Below are 20,249 nucleotides of genomic sequence, written 5' to 3' on the forward strand. Positions count from 1 at the left end.
TACAATTTATACTGCTTTCCTAGCATTTTAAATGGAAATGTCAATAAATGCTATGAATTGGTGTCAAATGATCTTTTCTGTTTATTTCCTTTGTAATATGATTTTCTCATTTGTAAAGTGTGATGGTGGAAGGAAATGAGCTTTTCCTCTAGTTGTTGTGTCCCTGGTGAGAACACCTAGGACCTTCATTTTCTAAGGAGTTAAGTTGAAACGAGTCTAGTCCGCTTGTGCAATTTGCAGAACTGTTCACTCCTCCCTTGGCTGGTGCCACCCCCTTCTGCTCACGTGTTTTGCTTTTCTGCTACCCACTAATCAGATTGATGCTTCCACTAAGAGCAGATTCATCTTGGAATTAAAGGATTAGGACTCTACAATCTAGAAAGATAAAGGAGAAGATCAAAGTCTGTACAACCTTGAAAGGTAATAGGGTAAACCTGGAGTTGTTTATGAAACCCAAGACCATAATGCCTTGAAACTGAGAAAAGCAAAAGGAACAAAGTGCGGTGGAACATAACAATGACATGAGATGTGGAAACATGGATAAGATCCTGGAACAACAAGAACAATAACAAATGACATTAGAGGAAAAAGTGGTGAAACCCAAATAAAGTTCATAGGGTAGTTAGCAGTATTGTGCAAAGGTTAATTTATTGGTTTTGCTAACTTTACTGTGATTACTAAGACTTCTCTCAGGGGACATGCAGAAACACTCTACGTTTACAGTTTTTCTCTAAATCCAAAATGATTTAAAAATTTCCAAAACGAGTTCGGCACAGATGAGGCCGCCAGACCCCGTGCAGAGGCTAATGTGAGCCTGCGATGGGCAACCAACACCCAGGCACCTGCCATGCTTCTCAGAGCTTAAGACAACTGCAAGTCTTGGCAGAAAATACACTTCCATGAAGGAGAAGTCATGGGATCAACCAAAAGGAGAGTTTGGACCTAAAAATCAGAAAAATAGACCACTATGAAAGAGACCTTAAAGAAAGTATGTCTTAAATGACAAAATCAAATACTACTCCTTGAAGGAAAAATAAAGGAATTTTAAAACCTGTGCACACACAATGGCCAGATACTCCAGTATTTTCGACATAGCTGGCAGTTTTAATTAATATGTCCTCGTTTTAATAAACATAGCTTTAGATGAAAAAGAACAAGCAAAATACAATAGACTAACTGCCACAACTTGTTCCCCTAAGAGATTTTATATGTTCTGCATGTAAATAGGTTCAAAACCATAGAAGAACAAGGAGTTACTGGAAGTAGCTGTCATAGAAGAAAGGTCAGGCTGGTCCCACGCCCGGAACCTGAACACTGAGTTGACATGAATATGAATTTAAACCATAATTGGCATTTCTTTTCTCTCTGTCTCCCCTTCCACATTGCACCTGCCAAGTACAGCTTAAGGTAAAAAACAAAGAGGAAATAGTAACAATACAAAGAGAGAGCCTTTGGTTGGGTGTCTGAACAGATAATCAAATTAATGAGATGTTTTTATTGTTCTTGGACCGTGCACTACGTGTTTAGTAACTTTTTTCCTTTAAAGATTTCCTGAACATTCCTTGTTATAGCCCTCTGCGGAATAAATGAGACTGGTGTATGCTTGATTTCTCCGGTGTTAAGGACTTGCAAAATTACAGCCACAAGTCCAGGTAACCCACATTTGTGTTGTTAAACTATTTTTTGTTGTACTCATGCCAAAGGATAGCATTACAGAAGCGTAAGACAGAACAAATCTGGAAAACTTACTGTAAACATTTTAGAATGGCTGGGTCATGGATGCTTGTATTAGTGTCTTGAACTTGAAATATGCATTAGTGTAGGTACTTGGGTTTTGATTCTGTGATGTGCTGAGATCAGTGGTTTCTTTCATTCAGCATCTTAAAATTCTGAGATTGTTCTAAAGGAAACAGTACAAAGAGTTTAAAAAAAAAAAAAAGAGACAGAGAGAGTGGCTTAAAAGCTGAAATGGAGTTGCTGCATTTCAGTATAAATGAATGTTGGTCTTTTTTTCCCAACAGTAGTTGGGCACCATGGCTCCTTTTGAAGAGTAGCAAGGACGTTCTACTTTTAGCAGAATCCCGAAATAACTCTTCCCCGCCTTAGATCCTCCTAAAGCTGTGAGGGATGGGAGTTGCTCACTGCCTGGGTTCGAAGGCCAAGAGCCAGTATGTTTTCAGATTGCTGTCTTACATTTCCCCAATACTGGTATTTCTGGATTCCTTGTGAGACAAATTTTATACACAAATTAGGAGTAAAGAAGTAAAAAAAGACATAATTAACCAAATTTAAATCAGACTATCCTGTTACTCTACGTAGCCCATTAACTCTAACATTTTTTTGTTCTATCTTTTCTGGTCAAAGTGCAGATTTGCAAGAAAGAAGAAAATAAAAACAACTCCACCATCAGAAATCCTGCCATCAAAATTTTAGTGAATTTTGGTCTTAAAAAAAAAATCTCAGCCAGCTTAATCTTGTTTGGTGATTGGGACTGATGAAAATGCTTTGCTTTCTAATTGATTTTACAATAAGCTATTGATTTGGATTCCAAAACACACAAGGGCAGAAGGAGGGCTGGGAAGAAGGCAGAAGGATTAGCGTTGGTGCTGGAGGTCATCTGTAAAGAAGGAGGGGGAGATGTGTCTGAGCACCTTCCGCAGGGGGTTTTGTAACCGCTGGAGGAAAATGGCACCATGACCTTGAGAGGCTCAACCTTTTCTGCCTAAGTCTGCACGCCAGTGGGCGCCGCTGCCCAGCAGACCCCCTGACCCATCCCATGGAATTTTGCAGGGGCTTCCTCCCTGGTGTTTGTAGCTGAGATAGAGGACTTCATGGATATATAGAAAGCATTGTTCCTGTCCAGAGAGTAATATTCTGTTTCTGGCCCTTGGCCTTAACAGTAGGTAACTTCAAGCCTTCAGTATACAAACTGCTTTTGAGGGACCCCTGTGAAAAGTGTGTGCCTCAGTGTCTTTTCCTTGATGGCGGGGCTCTCCTTAACTGGCTAACTAGGGATAAACATCAGCTCGCTCTCTCTAAAATAAATCTTTTTTTTTTTTAAGTCAAAATGATATTAACAGGCTACAACACAGGCCAAAAAAAAAAAAAAAATCAATTTCATTTATTCCTACTAAGTTTAAAGTCCTACTTCTAGGATTAAAAAATCTATAATATGCATATAGCATAAAGGGAATATGGTCTAACAGCACTTTACAGGAAAAGATTTGAAGATGTTAACAGACATGTTAGGAGTGCTGGGCATATTTGAAAGATCAATCCAGACTTAGACACTGTAAATAGAAATATATTGCCCCAGTGAGGGGATATAAGAATTTCCATCTCCCTTGCTGGTTACTTAAGAATATAGGTGCCATATTTTGAAAGGAATGCTTATGAATTGGATGGAAAGACGGGGAGAAGAGGAGCCAGAATGGCAAGATTGGAATCCATGTTGTTTGAGGAAGAAATGAAGAAATTAGGTGTTTATCGTGAGCAGTGAAGGCTTTGTAGGAAGCATAGCTGTCTTCAAATATCAGAAGTGGTGTCATGAGAACAGGGATTGACTTCCTTTATGGTATTCTGGAAGACAGAACTAATATTTTGTAGGAAGTAGGTCTTGGCCCAGTTAAAAGCAAGAACTTAACAATTAGTAGGTCCACACAGAAAAGCCATTCCGTGGAAGTCCTTTCCATTGACCTCTGGTGAGAACCTATCTCCCATGGCACTGAGCTTGTCCATCACATGGCCTCCAGCAGAAGGGCGGGCATGTCTGGGCCCTGAGGTCTTCCAGCTCACCCAGTCCTTTTCTAAGACTTTCATGAAAGCTGGTAAGGTGGAAGATGAGCATCTGGACACCTGGAGGAGAGATGGTGCTATGGATGGGACTGAACAAAACCAGCTCAGGCTCTCCCCAGAATCAATACAATGGAGAAATACTCCATCCCCTACTTCATTAGGTAGGGTGCAGGGGAGAATATTGTTCCCAAGAATATGTCTTGGGAAAATAGCTGTGAATAACGTTTAATGGTTTACAAATATGCTTGTACGGTTAGAACACGGTATAACACTTGTGCATAAGAGCAAACAATCTTAATTCCAGTGTTGAGAATCTCATGGAACAGCAAATACATTTGCTGAAAACTGACTAGATTGTATGGTAATACTACTGATGTATGAATGCATCCACAAATATTTGTTGAATGCCAGCTATGTGCTAGATACTATTGTAAGCACTAGGAATTTGTAATACACGGGGGAATAAGATAGACAAATCCCCTGCTCCAAGTTGGGGGGGGGTAACAGATACACAACATGGGGGTGTTGGGGACCTTGACAGGAGCAATTTTTGTGGAGTGCTGGAGAAAGAAGCTAGCTTGGAAGGAGGCTGAAGGAGGACTAGGAGATGGGAATGGAGAGAATAGTGAATTTAGACAATTCAGATACTTGGCCGAGAAGGGACAAAAAGAAATGGGGTGATAACTGGAAGGTAGGGATGTAGGGTAAATGACAAAGTGTTGCCAAATAAAATGCAGGGAAACCAATTAAGTTGAATTTCAGATAAGCAAGGAATACTTTCTTTTTAATTTGGGTATGTCCTAAATATTGCATGGGACACACATACTAAAATATTATTTGTTGTTTATCTGACATTCAGATTTACCTAGGTGTCTGTATTTTTATTTACTAATTGGAAACCTTAAAATGACCAGCACTGAGTTATATGCTGATGGGGTTGATCCATGGAGTGGGGGAGGTTATTACTGATAATGCAGAAGACAGAGGAGAAAGTGAGAGGTGCTGGGATTCAGAGCATAATGGTGAAATTAGCCTTCAGAAGAGCAGGAATATTATTCCATTGTGTAAAGGAGGGAAAGCAGAGCATAGCACAGATTCAGGTCATTGAATTTTTGATTCTGAAAAAAAAAATCCAAGTGAGTATGTTATCATTTCTTTTGATTTATTTTTTTAAACATTTTATTTATTTATTTGAGAGAGAGTGAGAGGGAGAGAAAGTATGAGCGAGGGGAGGGGGTGCAGAGGGGCAGAGGGAGAAGCAGATTCCCCTCTGAGCAGGGAGCCCGACATAGGGCTCGATCCCAGGACTCTGGGATCATGACCTGAGCCTAAGGCAGATGCTTAACACACGGAGCCACCCAGGTGCCCCTGTTTTGATATATAAGCTCAGGGATTTTTTTTTTTTTAGTAGGTGACAAAAACATTTTATTTCATGATAAATTAATTTTAATTTTGTGCTTGCTTAAAGATGAACTCTGGTTCATTTTCAATGGTTAGTAAGATACATTCAGATTAATAGTGTCTGTTACTTGGGGTAACATAATGACTGAGGGACATTGTGGTATTTATTCTGTTAAATTTTTTAAGGTGCGTTTTATGGTCCAGAATGTGGTCTGTTTTGGTGAATATTACATGTGGGTTTGAGAAGAATGAGTTGTCTGCTGTTGTTGGATGGAGTAGTCTATAAATGTCAATTAAATCCAGTTGATTGATGGTACTGTTCAATTCAACTATGTCCGTCCTGATTTTCTGCCTGTGGGGTCTGTCAGTTATGGGTAGAGGGGTGTTGAAGTCTCCAACTGTAATAGTGGATTCATCTGTTTCTCCTTATGGTTCTATCAGTATTTGCCTCATATTTTGTTGCTCTATTGTTAAGAGTGTACACATTAAGGATTGTTATGTCTTCTTGGAAAATTTGCTCCTTTATCATTTTGTAGTGCTTCTCTTTATCTCTGATAACTTTTCTTGCTCTGAAGTCTGCTCTAAAATTAATATAGCTACTCCAGCTTTCTTTTGATTAGTGTTAGCACGGTATATCTTTCTCCATCCCTTTACTTTTTATCTGTCTTTATATTTAAAGTGGGTTTCTTGTAGACAACATATAGGTGGGTCTTGTTTTTTTAATCCATTCTGATAGTCTCTGTCTTTTATTTGGTGTATTTAGACCATTCACATTGAAAGTGATTATTGGTCTATTTTTAACTATTTTCATCTATAGACCTTGTTCTTTGTTTTTGGTTTTTGGTTTGTTTTGGGTCTTCCACTCTTTTTCTGCCTCCTCTAGTTTTATTAGCATTTTATATCATTCCATTTCTCTCCTCTCTTGGCATATCAATTTTTACTTTTTTAAGCAGTTGCCCTAGACTTTGCAATATACATTTAGGACTAATCCAAGTCTATTTGTAAATAACACTGTACTGCTTCACAGGTAGTGTAAGGACCTTATAGCAGAGTTCCAGGCTCTTTACATGTTGGACTAAAACTTGGAAGACATGGTGTATCCAGTTCACAATTAAATACATACACAAATGTGCCACCCAGACATACACATTCCCTCATCATGTTGTTCAAGTTTACTATGCAATTTACTCAGACAGCCCTCAACATTTAAGTGAAATTCCTTCCAGGATTTTTCCTATGCCTTTTCTTATACCCAGTAGAGGGACATATTATATACACAATGTTCTATCCTGTTTTCCTTCTTTAGCATGGTCATAAACATTCTCTTGTGTCATTAAAGATTCATTTTTGTCCATCATTTTATGTCTATTTAGACATATTTTTTCCAGATTCTTGTGTAATTTATTATTTGTCTATCTTATAGCTTCCATGTATCCGAATTCATTTCTTTACTAAAAACATTTTTTCCTTTGACAACTTGATTACACTTGTTTCTTTTAAAAATTTTGTGGTTGGCACTCCCATTTCTTTTAACATTTCAGCAAAGGAATTGCTGATTTATTCATCATTCTTGGCTAAATATGAAGCATATAATTAGTTCTGGAGGTGGAAGTTGGAGATCAGGGTGTCAGCTTGGTAGGGTGAGGGGCCTCTGTCTTCCAGGTTGCAGACTTCTCATTATATCCTCCCATGGTGGAATGGCCTAGATATTTTTTTTCTGCATAATATTCCTTCTATGGATCTACCATAATTTATCCATCTCCCTAATGTTAGTGTTTGGTTGTTTCTAATGTTTTGCTATTATAAATGATGGTGGGCTAAATACCTTTGTGTGTAAGTTGTCTGATTTTCAGATTACTTCTTAGAATAAATTCCTAGAAGTGAAATATGGTCTGAGTAGAGTGAAAGGTACTTCTATATTATTTTTCAGAATTCCTGGGCCAATTTATATCCCCAGCGTCCACTTTGAGAAAACATGTTATTGTACTCTTACCAGCATTGAGAAAATAGAAATATATATATATATATATATATATATATATATATATTAAGGATTTTATTTATTTATTTGACAGGGAGAGAGAGAATGAGCAGGAGGAGGGAGAGGGAGAAGCAGACTCCATGCCGAGCAGGGAGCCCAATGCAGGGCTCGATCCCAGGACCCTGGGATCATGACCTGAGCTGAAGGCAGATGCCTAACCGACTGAGCCACCCAGGTGCACCTATATTTATATTTTTAATGTTTTATAATTTGACCAACAAAAAAGTTTCCACATAGTTCTCATGGTTATCATTTTACACCTCTCTAATATCCCATAGTAATATTATCTTACCTTAGCCCTGTTTTTTTTGTTAGTGGTCTTTTTCTAATATGTTACATTGTCTAGAATAGCAAATTATTAGAAACAACTATTTTCCAGACTATTTTCTACCTTTGTGTTCCTTTGAATTATTTTTTAAACAGGCAAATTATCAGCAATAGGTCATAAATTATGAACATTTTCATTACATATGGATTTTTAAAAAATTTTAGTAGGGGTTCTCTTATAGTGTGATGAACATCATTTACTGGAAGTCACTGAGCAAGAACACATCCTTCTTAAAGTGTGGTTAAGCATGTGTGTGTGTGTGTGTATGTGAGTGTGAGTGTGTATGAGAGAAGGAGGTGGGGGGAGGAGAGAGAGGGGGGAAGGGAGGGGAGAAAGAGAGGGAGGGAGAGAGGGAGGAAGGGGAGAGGGGAGGAGGAGAGAAATGGAAACCACTGGCCTTTAAGGTCCCTTCTAATTCTGATTTTGTGACTCACTATATTGTCCAGTATCCAAGGCAGTCTTGGTGATGAGGGTTTAAAGAACTCCAGACCTGGAGAGGATCGGATTTGTTTTGTTTTGTTTTGTTTTTTTTTTTAATGCACGCTGAGCTGACTGATATGACATTAGCCAGGTTACATTATCTCCTTGGGTTTCATTGAAACCCATAGATGCACATAAAAATAATTAATGTAAAAAAAATAAAAATTCAATAAAAAAACCCCTGGGTAAAAAAAAAAAAAAAAAAAAGAAAAAATTAATGTTGTCACCCTTAGACCATCGTGGAGATCTGATTTGCCTTACATGCAAATTCCTTCCACCCTACAGATTTTGTCCACCTGGCTCCTTGCCGACCCCTCCCACCCCCCACCTTAGGGTTCTTCAAAGGGAATTACCTTTGGGAAGCTGGAGGTGAGAGGTTTGTTTGCTCCTGTTGAGCTGGCTGCCTTCCATGTGGCTTTATCCAGGATGGCTTGGAAAGCTGCCATCTCTGAAAGCCAATTAGAGATACTGAGACACTATGGGAGGTTCATTGTCTTCTGAAGAATTTAACTCTTGAAATGGTGTATCAAGTCTGTGGAAATTATTTTATTTTTTTAAAGTTTATTTATTTTAGGTCATCTCTACACCCAACGTGGGGCTCGAACTCACAACCCCGAGATCAAGAGTCGCACGCTCTTTTGACTGAGCCAGCCAGGTACACTGTGAAAATTACTTTAAAATACTAAAAGTAATTTTTTTAGATGACAAAAACACCTGGCTCCCTGGCATTGACATTCTAGCATTTTATAGAATAACAATGGACAAGGGCACCTGGGTGGCTCAGTTGGTTAAGCATCTGCCTTCGGTTCAGGTCATGATCCTGGGGTCCTGGGATCAAGCCCCACGTCCGGCTCCCTGCTCAGTGTGGAGTCTGCTTCTCCCTCTCCCTGTGACCCTACCGCTGCTCGTGCTCTCGTGCTCTCTCTCTCAAGTGTATAAATAAAAAATCTTTTAAAAAAAGAATAACAATGGACCAAAATATCCTCCGTATAAGCCTCATAGGTCATGATGTCTGAAAGTTTTTCTCACCATCTTAGCACAAAACCTGGGTATTATTCAGCCTCATGATCTGCTCTATTGTTTGTTCTCATTGCTAGGGCAGACTTGTAGAACTGATCAGTAGTATGTACATTTTCCTTCATTTCTGGCAAAAACACACAGTGGTCTCACTCATAGTTCCCAAAAGTCAATTGCCAAATTGCTCTTTTGAACAAAACAGTTCCTTCCCATTTCCCCAAACCTGGCATGATCCTGGCATATCTGAAAAGGCTGCATTGGAGCCAGGAATCTGGTAACAGGACCACAAATTTTATTTTTAATCGGGCAAAATGCACACTCACCTAGAATTATATTTACAGCAAACCTTTAAAAATCTCACATAAAAAGAAAAATGCTAACTCTAATACAAATCAATAGCAATTCTGTCTTCAGATTCAAAATAAAATTGAATTCAATATGTTGAATTCAGTATCTAATAGTGGGAATGCCGTGCATGTTATTTTTGGGTAAGGCATGGGCATGATTGATGTCTATCCTGAACAGGCAGATAGAAAGAAATAATAAAAAGTCAATTTCAATTTCTGGGACAATTGAATGAAATATCTATATGCCAATTTAAAAAGCAGTTTCTCCCATACTACTTAAATTAAGAATAGATTTCTCCTATGACCCAGCATTACTGCATCTGGCAAGATTTCCCAAGGAAGTACATTCATGGACCCATAAAGGGAGCAGGTGAGGATTTTCATGGTGGTGCGATGTGGAAATGGGGCTTGAGCCAAGCTAGGAGTGCATCTCCCAGTGAAGGGAGAAGTGAACCATGACAGCTTACACAGAATCCTGTGTGGTAGCTAGAGGATCTGGACATAGGGACATTGAGGTAAATAGATTTGAAAAACATTACTATTGTGGTGAGCAAAGAGGCAGGATGAAATCCAGTTTATGTAAATCCAAAACAACTAATTGTTCACGTTTTATAAGAGCACAGAGGGGGACCCGTGTGGTTGCCTTATGGAATGGGAGCCGGAGACAGAGAGAGCACTGGGGGGATAAAAGTGAATAAAGAGTAAAATGAATGGCACCTTGCAGTGGCTGATGACGATAGAGTGAGAACTACATCCCCTGCACAGACATGCAGATAAGTGGAGGAAAGTATAGGCTATGAAAGAATAAAACTTCATGTGGTGGAAGGCTGGGACTAACACTGGGAATGTAGCATACATTTTCCCAAAATCCATAAATAAGTTAGTACACTTCTCTTAAGAATAAATGGGTACTTAAATTTTAATCTATTCAGTGATCCTAAGGATGGACTTGGTGAGCTAATTTAGGCATTAAAGTTTGTTGCTAGTGCATAAGATGCAGAAGGCGTCCATCCATTAGTAGTCTTATGTTGAAGATTTTCAAGTGTATTTAACTTGATGCATAAATTATCACCTTTCTCTGGAGCAATGAGATTCTCCCAGATTCTTGTGTATTGGTTTTTCAAAAAATAGATTCCTCCCATTCATCCTTTTCTCCCCACTGATCTGTTCACTGTCTCCATAGTTTTGCCTTTTCCTGAATGTCATATGGTTGGAATCATACGGTATGGAGCTTCTTTCATGTAGTAATATTACTTCTTTCACGTAGTCATATACATTTAGGTTTCCACCATGTCTTTTCATGGCTCGGTAGTGTGTAAATCAGTTTTCAAAAGAATATTTGATCTGAGTATCTTCGAAGTATAATTAAGTATTCTCTGTACTTAATATATCACTTATAGCAATACAAAGTTTGGGGAATTTGTACCAGACAAGCCTGTAATTGAAGCCAAGTGTTACATCTTATGTGTCATTTTTTTCCCCCTCTTAAGTTTTGGTGGATCTTAGGACATCTCTACGCAAATTATAAAAGGTGCCCATTCCTCAAGAAAAACTGAGTGGGTACATACGAACAACCTGAGCTACCCTAGAAGGGCTTTCCAGATCCCAGTGGGCAGCAGTCTTGGGCCCGCATCGCTTTCCTGCTCAGGTGCACCCTGGACTCCAGGGCGCCCTTGTTGGCTTCTCAAACACTCCATGTTCCTTTCCTGCTGCCATCCAGAGGCAGGTGAGGACTCTGGCTCAGCAGTGTCAGGGGGCAGGTGGGTGAGGGAGGCAAACTCAGGGCCTCCAGAGCAGGGCTGGGACCAGGTGCCGGTGTGCGTGGGCACTCCGCAAGGATGTGCACAGTTGTGTGTACAGTGTGGGCTTATTAGAGGGATTTTACCAGAAGGGGACTTCCTGCTGCCCCAGGACTAGTATGAGAAGACTGAATTGCTTCATTCCCCACCCGCTCTTACTCTCAGCTCTCACATAGGTAGGTCTGGATGGAATCGTGATCTTGCCAGGTGCACAGGAGGTGTGTGACCCCGGGGCTGGCATCCATCACCTCAAGTAGCATCTCCCAAGGAGAGTCTCCACCCTCTTGACCTGTTCTTGGGCAGGTCGTATGTGGTGCGGGAGAGGAGATCCATGGTGGGGTGCAGGGAGGGGCAGGCGGGCTGCCTGGGCGTCCTGTGGTAGAGTGTGAGTCATGGCACACTCCCGTGGCTTGAAGCTCCCTGGAACCTGCATCCTGCCTATTTATGTAGTTGCTTACATATCTCTGGTCTATATACTGCAAGCACTTGAACACAAGGCTGCACTTTGTTTCAAGTTGAAACTGCTCTTTTCAACAACTCATGCATGCTCTGTATTAGTTCGCTAGGGTTGCTGTAACAAAGTACCACAAACTGGGTGGCTAAGACTGATAGAGGGATAGAGATGTAGTGTCTCACTGTTCAGAGGCTAGAAGTCCAAGATCAACATGTCAGCAGGACTGGCTCTTTCTGAGGGCTGAGGGGAAGAATCCATTCTAGACCTCTCCCCTCGTGTCTGGTGGGCTGCTAGCGATCTTTAGGATCCCTTGGCTTGTAGACGTGTCACCCTGATCTCTGCCTTCAGCACATGCTGTTCTCTCTGTGGGCAGGTCTGCGTCCAAATCTCCCCTTTATATAAAAACAGACTGGATTAGAGGCCCACCCTATTCTAGTGTGACCTATCTTAAGTAATTATCCCAGCAACGACCCTACTTCTGAATAAGATCACATTCTGAGGTCCTGGGGGATAAGCATTTGCGGGGGATAGAGTTCAGCCCATAATACTCCCTCTCGGTAGTTTCCTTCATTTGATGGGGTAACAGGAACTTCCCAGATAAAAAGATCTCCCTCAGGGTACAAAGAACAGGACAAGAGTTTCAGCAAAGAGTTCAACAAATAGTGACCATGGGAATAAACAAGGACCACCCAAATGAGAAGCCAAAGCTATTCATTCAGAGCCTGCTCTAGCAAGGGAGTCAGCCACCATCACCTACATCTGGGAGTCACTAAGAGGCAGGCAAGGGAGTGGGAGAGCTTCACAGCGAAAAAGGGGAAGGCTCCAGATCTTCCGTGTGCCGACTGTAGGCTGTTGGCATGGGCCAGCTGTAGGTGGGCTGGCTGGGAGTGGGGCATCCTGTGTGATTGGTTAAGGGTACACATTTCCCTTTCCCTGGATGGTCTGGAGTTGGAAGCAGGGGTGAAAATAATTAATTAACTGAAGCTATCTGTTACTAACCAAATCTTGGCTGAGTGCTATGGAGGTGGTTTGCCTTCCTGACTTGGGTGCTACAGATAGTAGTTTGACTTCCTAGACTAGTTGACTTCCCAGAGTACTAGTTGACTTCCTAGAGTACTAGTGGACTTCCTAGGCTAGTTGACTTCCTAGACTACCTTCCTAGACAGGTAGTGGGTGGACTTCTTGGACTGGTTGCCTGCAGGTTGTGGGTCAAAGTTCTATTTTTATATATGGTCTGGCCCTTGTCCAGTTGTCTCTCATCACAGAATTAACTTGGTGGGTAGATCTGCCCGTTACTCATTTCCACAAATGACTTAAATATGTATTTATTATAAACTCATGGAAACAATAATTAAAATTTTTTCCAATCTTGAGATGCCAAGTTTTCTCAAGAGCCTCCTCCTCTGTCTTCATAGCTCTACCTCTTTGCTGTGGTTGTTTGCACAGGCCACGTTCATGGGTCTCATCTGAATCACTAATTCATCAAATGTTTACTGAGTTTGTGCTGCACATCTAGGCCTTGGGTAGGTGGAAGGAATCCGAGGTTAAAGACACAGTCCCTGCCTTCAGAGAGACTAGTGAGAAAGACAAGCAGGTAGATATTATAGTCCAACATGCTCAGTTGTCAAAGATAAAAAAAAAAAAAAAGCTGGACACCAAAGTGGTTAAGGACAGATTTTAATATTGTAATATACTGTTACAGCAGGGAAGAGGGTCTAGCATGAACTCAACTTCGATTTGTACAGAGGTGACTGGGGGGTGTGTTACAGGGGAATGAGGGAGTAAGGAGTGGGGTGAGCTGGAGCTCAGTAGTGTCAGGGAAGTGAGAAATGCAAAATGTTGGTCAGTGTAAACGCTAATGATTAGGCCAGCTGTGTCCGCCAGTTGTCAATCATCAAAATTAAGACCCTGTCCTTCCAGAGACTGGGAGACAGAGGCCCTGTCCTTCCTGGTGATTACATTTTAAAGGAATAGCTTTCAGATCCTGGTTGTAACAGATATATAGATGGATAGATATATAGATAGATACGTATAGAAATAGACATATAAGTCCCTTTTAGTAAATGCTCTAAGAAAAGGTGGTCAGATGCCTACTTTCAGGCATTGGTTAGAACAAATAGTTGATTTTTTTGGTCAGCCTTGAGCTTTCTCAGACAAGCACTTTAAGGGGGTGGGGGGCTTGGGTCATCCTAGGGATGTGGCCTTGAGTTGTTAGAAGCTATAATAGTATTTGTTTAAGTCTTTGAATGTGTGGGGGGAAAGGTAGACAAAATCGTTTGTATTGAGATTCTGTAGTTTTTATAGGCCAGGGTTGAGGCCTAGTTGAGATGAGGGGTCAAGAGGAGCCTGGCTAGAGTTTGGTCAAGCAGTTTGTCACAGTGCTGCCCTGAAGGTGAACACAGGCCTTGGAGGTGGTGTGTGTGTGTGTGTGTCCCCATCCAGGGACAAGGGACAGCTGGACTGGAAAGAACACTCCCAGTAAACTAAATGAGTCCAGTCAGAAGAGGGAAGGGGGAGCAGAAGAGCAGGGTTCAGGCTTGTAGGACCTCACATGCATACAATTAAAAGGCCCTCTTAAGGAAATATATATAGAATTAGAAATACAAAATTAGGTAGCGGGCCTGCGGTGGGGGAGCCCGCAAGTAAGGTGACCTGAAGTGTAAGCTGCCCTTGGCTCATGAGCAATCTGTCTCTTGGGAAGAGTATGTTCCAGGCCCTGTGAACAGCAAGAACAAAGACGGGTAGGATAGAAAAGACCTGGCATGTTTAGGAACTAAAATCATTCAGAACTGGGTTTGCATGAAGGATATGTAAACGTTAAGCTAGAGAAATATCTGGGGATCCAATCACAGAAGGCCTGATGGGTCATCCTAAGAGTATGGATTTTACTCTGTCAGCTGTGGGGAGTCACAGGAGGATTTCAGGCAGGAGAGTGCCTTGATCACTTATTTAGGTATTAGAAAGATTATTCTGGAAGGAAGGGTGAAGGATGCGCTAGACCAGGTAAGGCTGGAAGGAGACACCAGATAGAGATTGTCTACAAGGCACTCCTACCACATGCCAATGAAGACCAATGCAGTCACACCACATTATGTATATATGATCTTAAAATAGATGCCAGGGTTCAGACGAAGTTGCTCTTCATCAAAAACATTTCTAGATTATGATTTCTGTAAGTTTAAAAGTATATTTACATATATTTTTATGGAAAAGCTAGCTTAAGACTTGTTGTTGATGAATCTTGCATGGTATAACATTTTATTTTATTTTTTAAAAGATTTTATTTATTTATTTGACATAGAGGGAGGGAGCACAAGCAGGGGGAGGGGCAGAGGGAGAAGCAGGTTCCCCGCTGAGCAAGGATCCTGATGTGGGGCTCGATCCCAAGACCCTGGGATCATGACCTGAGCTGAAAGCAGATGCTTAACGCACTGAGCCACCCAGGCACCCCTAACATTTTATTTTTAATAAAAAATTATGTATTTGATTTATTTGTCCTTGGGTATCATGCATATATAAAAAGGAATAGATTTTAAAGTCAGATAATTGTGCCAAACCTTAATGTATAATATTCTATTTTTATGCAGGACACTTTGGTACAGAGATGTCACAAGCAGTGTGGATTCTGTGTCACACAGCCTGTGACAGTGCTGGGGGCAGCATCATCTACTAAAAGCAAAAATCTTAGGGCACCTGGGTGGCTCAGTCGTTAAGCATCTGCCCTCAGCTCAGGTCATGATCCCAGGGTCCTGGGATCGAGCCCCGCATCGGGCTCCCTGCTCCGCGGGAAGCCTGCTTCTCCCTCTCCCACTCCCCCTGCTTGTGTTCCCTCTCGCTGTGTCTCTCTCTCTCAAATAAATAAATAAAATCTTAAAAAAAAAGAATAAAAGCAAAAATCTTAAATGAAAAGCACATTTACTGTTAGGTCCTGCTGCTTTATACCAGGGGGTTCTTAGATCCCTGGAAGGTGATACTTGGTTTTCCCCTTCAGGTTTTCCTTTTTAATTTATTGACAAATCTTTGCTTTGATAGAGTAAAGAGATCCTGTGCTGAGGGAAGATCTGAGATGAAGCATCTGGAAAGTATAACCATCAAATCATGTAAGTTGTCTTTCTGTCTAGTCTCAAAGAAAAGAGCAGTGATTTGGATTTGGTCTGTTCTTCCTCCTGTACAGAGGAAAGGAAGGCGATTCACAACACGCCTAAATTTGCACGTGGCAGTGGTAGTAACTACACATTATTCACTTCAATGTAGTCTAAGAACCTTCACGTTGCCCAGACCCAAGGGGATGTTCTGGCTTTCTGCTTCTAAAGCAGCAAATGAGGGGCGCCTGAGGGCTCAGTCAGTTAAGTGTCCGACTCTTGATTTCAGCTCAGGTCATGATCTCAGGATTGTGAAATCGAGCCCCACGTTGGGCCCTACGCTCAGTGGGGAGTCCACTTGAGATTCTCTCGCCCTCTGCCCCTCCCGCACCTTGCTTGCACTCTCTCTCTAAATAATAATAATGAAGGAACAAATGAAATCTTACTGTGGAGGTCTGGCATATAAGAGGTAAGAGCCACGCACTGTGGTTCCAAGGACCAGCCTCATGCCCTCCCCTTCCGTGCAGCACCCCAGCTAGCCCTCCAGGCTTTGGCAACCCAGTTTGTAACCACGGCTGTGTCCAATTCCTACATTCTCTACTTAGGAAACTGACACTCCCCAGGGTGAAGTGACTCGTTTCCGTTCACATTGGCCAGCAATCAATCTTCATTTCCCTTCTCTCTCTTGCTTTTCGGAGGTAGTGTTCTCACCAGGATGTCACACTGTTTTATTTCAAAAACGCTTGCAGATGTTAAATCCCAGGGGGTCCTTACTGACTCTTTCCATCTCTAAGGAGGTCAACTATCATGTATTGTGGAAACTCTTTCCTCAAATGTCTAAAAAAGTGGAACATGCTCGTGTGTGTTTGTAACATCGCATGGGGCATCACGCAGACCCTTGTTCACGTGATTCTGTAACATGTGGGCACAGTAAATCCATCCATTTTATTGATTAAATCACAGAGATTCAGAAAACAGCAGACTGAGCCGGGCAATTCCTTCAGTTCCCACTGTTGGGGAAATCTACCTAGATTTTCTGAAAGAGCAGGTGGGCAGCTCTGAGCCATCTGCCACCTCTAGGAAACAATTCTTACTTCAGGGGCCTCCCACTTGATTGTGTATGATTATTTGGTTGTTCAATCTAAATACATGTGTCCCCACAAAGGGCAGCCATTGTCTCATAAAGAGAGTCATTTGGTCCTTCCTTCCTTCTGATGAACCCAGTCTCCTCTCCTCCTGAACCCCCTGGCAATGTTCCCGGTGACCAGCAACATCCTTGTGCAGGATGAGGAATGATGGTCCTAAGTTCATCTCGGGCAAGGACTCGATCGTTGGTTAGTTGGTTCATTCATCATTCACTCATCGGACAAACATCACGAAGAGCTTTCTATCCCCAGGAGCAAGAGGAAGTATACACTGTATATTCACGAGGGCTGCACTTCAGTGTGGAGCAGACGCACCCCTAAAAGCACCAGCTCCGGGTCCCCCAAAGCTATCAGGGAAGGCTGCAAGAAGAGCAGGCATTTGGGCTGGACTTTGAGGGCTGGCCTTCCATCTGGAGGCAGGGTTGGAAGGCATCCCCCCACCCCCCAGCAGAGCAGAGGAAATGGAAGACATCGGGACAAGGACTGGGTCACCGGAGCCCTGGTCCCAGAGGCGCGCGGAGACAGACCTGGGAAGGGGGTCGGACTCCTGCGGAGAGCGGAAGGCCCGCCGCATGTCCGTCCAAGGTTCGGGGGTGAGGCTTTACGGAAGGTCGTCAGCAGGGGGCGATAGCACCACATTGACAGCTGCCCCGGGGAGGGGCCCGTGGGGAGGACGTGCCTGACGGCTGCGAGAAGAGAACCGAACATGCCTGAACCGATGTAGGGGCGATGGAGGAAGGCCAGAGCCGGGGTGCCGGCGGGGACGGTGCGGCCGGACGGCCATGGAAGATAATGCTGAAGAAAGAACAAGAGCGGGAGAAGCAATGCACGGGGTGGGGGGTGGGGACGGGGGGCTGGTCAAAGGTAATTCGTACATTTTGAGATGCCAGTGATGCCCTTGAATGAAATGAGGGATGGAAGACAGAGACCTGTTTTGGGTGAGAAGGTTCTGAGTTGAGCTCCGAATGTGGGGACAAAGGTCAGAGTCGCGTGTTTCTTGTGCACCTCCCTTGGAGTGCGGACCAAAGCTCTGGTTAAAACCGAAGCAGGCCCCGTGGATTGAGAAAGAGATTGTGGGCGCTCAGAAGGCACGAGTGCCTTGTGGATTTAGGAGTGAAGCAGCACTGGCCTGCCTTCCTCGGATCCCCCTTTCTCTCTTCCTTCTGTTTTAAAAGTCACCGAAGCACAGAGGTGACACCTGTAACTGGTTAGAAACCACATGACCACTCCCCCCTCCCCCCGCGGTGACCCACAGTTTGGTGGCCACTGACATTCTCAGGGGCTCATGCTTGCAAATCCTTGGGCTCATCTGGAGTGAGCTTCATCAGTTTGTCCACGCAGAGCAGGATGAGGGTGAGGAACCACAGGCTCCAGCCCACGGCGGCCGCGATCCAGCCGTATTCGTCCACTCCGGTGTGGCAACACCGAGCCGCTTGGGGGCAGAAATCCACGTCTGGCGGGGAAGGGAGAGCAAGAACAACAGGGTGCATCGCACCAGCCCACCCAGCTCCCCCTCCAGGGTTTGTAGGAACAGGCCAGGAATCATACGAGAGCTAACGTTTACTAAAGGGCGCCACACACTGTTAGGTGCTTCACACACGTCCCCTTACTCATTCCTCACACAGTGAGAGGTACAGTTCCTATTCCCATGAAGGAGCTGAGGCTGTAACTCGCCCAAGGTCACCAGATGGCAGAAGAGGACTCAAACCCAAGTCCGAAAGAATCCAAAGCACTGAACTTAACCTCTAAGTATTATTGCCTATTACCCTCCTTCGTAAATGCCCAGAAGTAAACACATTTGGTCATTCAGTGAGGGCAGCAGAAAGGAGTCAGACGTAGAATAAAGCAACACTAGTTTCCCTCCCAGACCCAGGGCCAGCTCTGGGGTGAGGTCAGCAGCCAGGAGAAGCTTACTGGGGCACTGCTCCAGGCTTCCAGGGTCTGGGTGGTGGGTGGTCAAGGTGGCGTTGTCGCTGTTCCTCGCTTCTGGAAGAAGAGACAGAAGAGGGTCACAGGCAGTAGGAAAATCCATCCCCAGGCATAGAGTGTGAAATCTTTTTTGTGAATTTGTAGTGATACTGCGAAAGTTCCAGTCTGGGTATTTTAAGACTTCATGCAACAAAGCTAACAATTTGTTATAGACTGAACTGACCCCTCCAAGTTCATCGAAGTCCTAACCCATGGTAGTGACTATATCTGGAGAAAGGGCCTTTAAAGAGGTTAAATCAAGGTTAAATGGAGTCGTATGGGTGGGTCCTCATTCAATATGACCAGTGTCCTTGCGAGAAGAGGGAGAGACACCAGGGATGTACCTGTGCAGAGAAGAGACCGGGTGAGGTCACAGTGAGAAGGTGGCCTCAGGAGAAGACACACCTGCTGACACCTGGAGTCTCCAGAACTGTTAGAAAATACATTTCTATTATTTAAGCCATCCAGTCTGTGGTAGGTTGTTATGGCAGCAAAGGAATACAGTCCCCTTTTCCTTTCACTATTATCATTCAGAGACGTTTTATCTGCATGTCTCATCGACTCATGGCTTCACACCTCATCTCCTTCATATCTCACCCTTCAGTGGCCAACGCCTGATGCAAATAGCTTTCCAAACACTCTATTTTAGCTGTTTCCTATGCAAATAGCTACATGTAGACATAGTTTCTCTCATATATATTAAAACAATCATTTAACAAGGTCGCATGTCTTCTCATACCTATCTTCAATTCCCTTCAAAAACAATCTGACTTTGATTCTTTACTTCTGATGATTATGATGGTATACCTCAGGCAGATGGTTATCAAAAAAATTAAACACTATGCAACCAAGTCCAGAGATGGCTAGAATTTGCAGCCTTTAGAGTTGTCTCTTGACCCATAAGTAAGGAGCACAAAGGTAAAAAGAATTTTAGTGGGAATTCTCAAAGTTCTATCAGTGTGGGGGTGAGGTGGGGCTACGGAGATGAACATAAAGATTCCTAAGCATGAAAAGCCATTGTCTGTGTTCCCTCTCATGACAGAATGAGCAGATGGATGATCCAGGTCTATTCTGTCCAATAGGGCAACTACTTGTAGCTATTTAAATTTATTAAAATGGACTTAAATTAAAAATTCAACTTCCTGGTCATATTAGCCACACGTCAAGTGCTCAGTTACCACATTGCTACCATCTTATTCCCAAATGCTTCCATCTTAGAAACACAGCACAGACGTGGAACATTTCTGTAGAGGCCGCTTTTAGGCAATAGGCATGAGGACTGGAAACTTGATCAAGGCAAAAGGGCCCACAGCGCCCCCCAGCTGAATGCAAACAGATTCATGAAGCTTTGAAATTGCCACCCGAACTGACCAGCTACAACCAGGCACAGTT

The 20,249-nt window shown here is 42.9% G+C and overlaps 1 protein-coding gene across 1 annotated transcript; it reads right to left on the reverse strand.

Moving 5' to 3' along the window:
- Nucleotides 1–18,172: 18,172 nt before the first annotated feature.
- Nucleotides 18,173–18,921, reverse strand: TMEM213 (transmembrane protein 213). The gene is made up of 2 exons (XM_032401289.1): nucleotides 18,804–18,921; nucleotides 18,173–18,342 (listed from the first exon to the last, which is right to left on the reverse strand). Exons 1-2 carry the CDS (start codon nucleotides 18,919–18,921, stop codon nucleotides 18,173–18,175), a joined length of 288 nt encoding a protein of 95 aa, XP_032257180.1.
- Nucleotides 18,922–20,249: the final 1,328 nt, after the last annotated feature.

The sequence above is a fragment of the Phoca vitulina genome, unplaced genomic scaffold (genome assembly GCF_004348235.1).
Source record: "Phoca vitulina isolate PV1807 unplaced genomic scaffold, GSC_HSeal_1.0 scaffold4, whole genome shotgun sequence".
NCBI classification, from domain to species: domain Eukaryota; kingdom Metazoa; phylum Chordata; class Mammalia; order Carnivora; family Phocidae; genus Phoca; species Phoca vitulina.

Bases quoted from the DNA above. Each gene is read 5' to 3' on its own strand.
- TMEM213 (XM_032401289.1), bottom strand. From the start codon at position 18,921: ATGGATTTTCCTACTGCCTGTGACCCTCTTCTGTCTCTTCTTCCAGAA. The intron at 18,343-18,803 runs GTAAGCTTCTCC...CTTCCCCGCCAG, and splicing joins AAGCCTGGAGCAGTGCCCCA to ACGTGGATTTCTGCCCCCAA.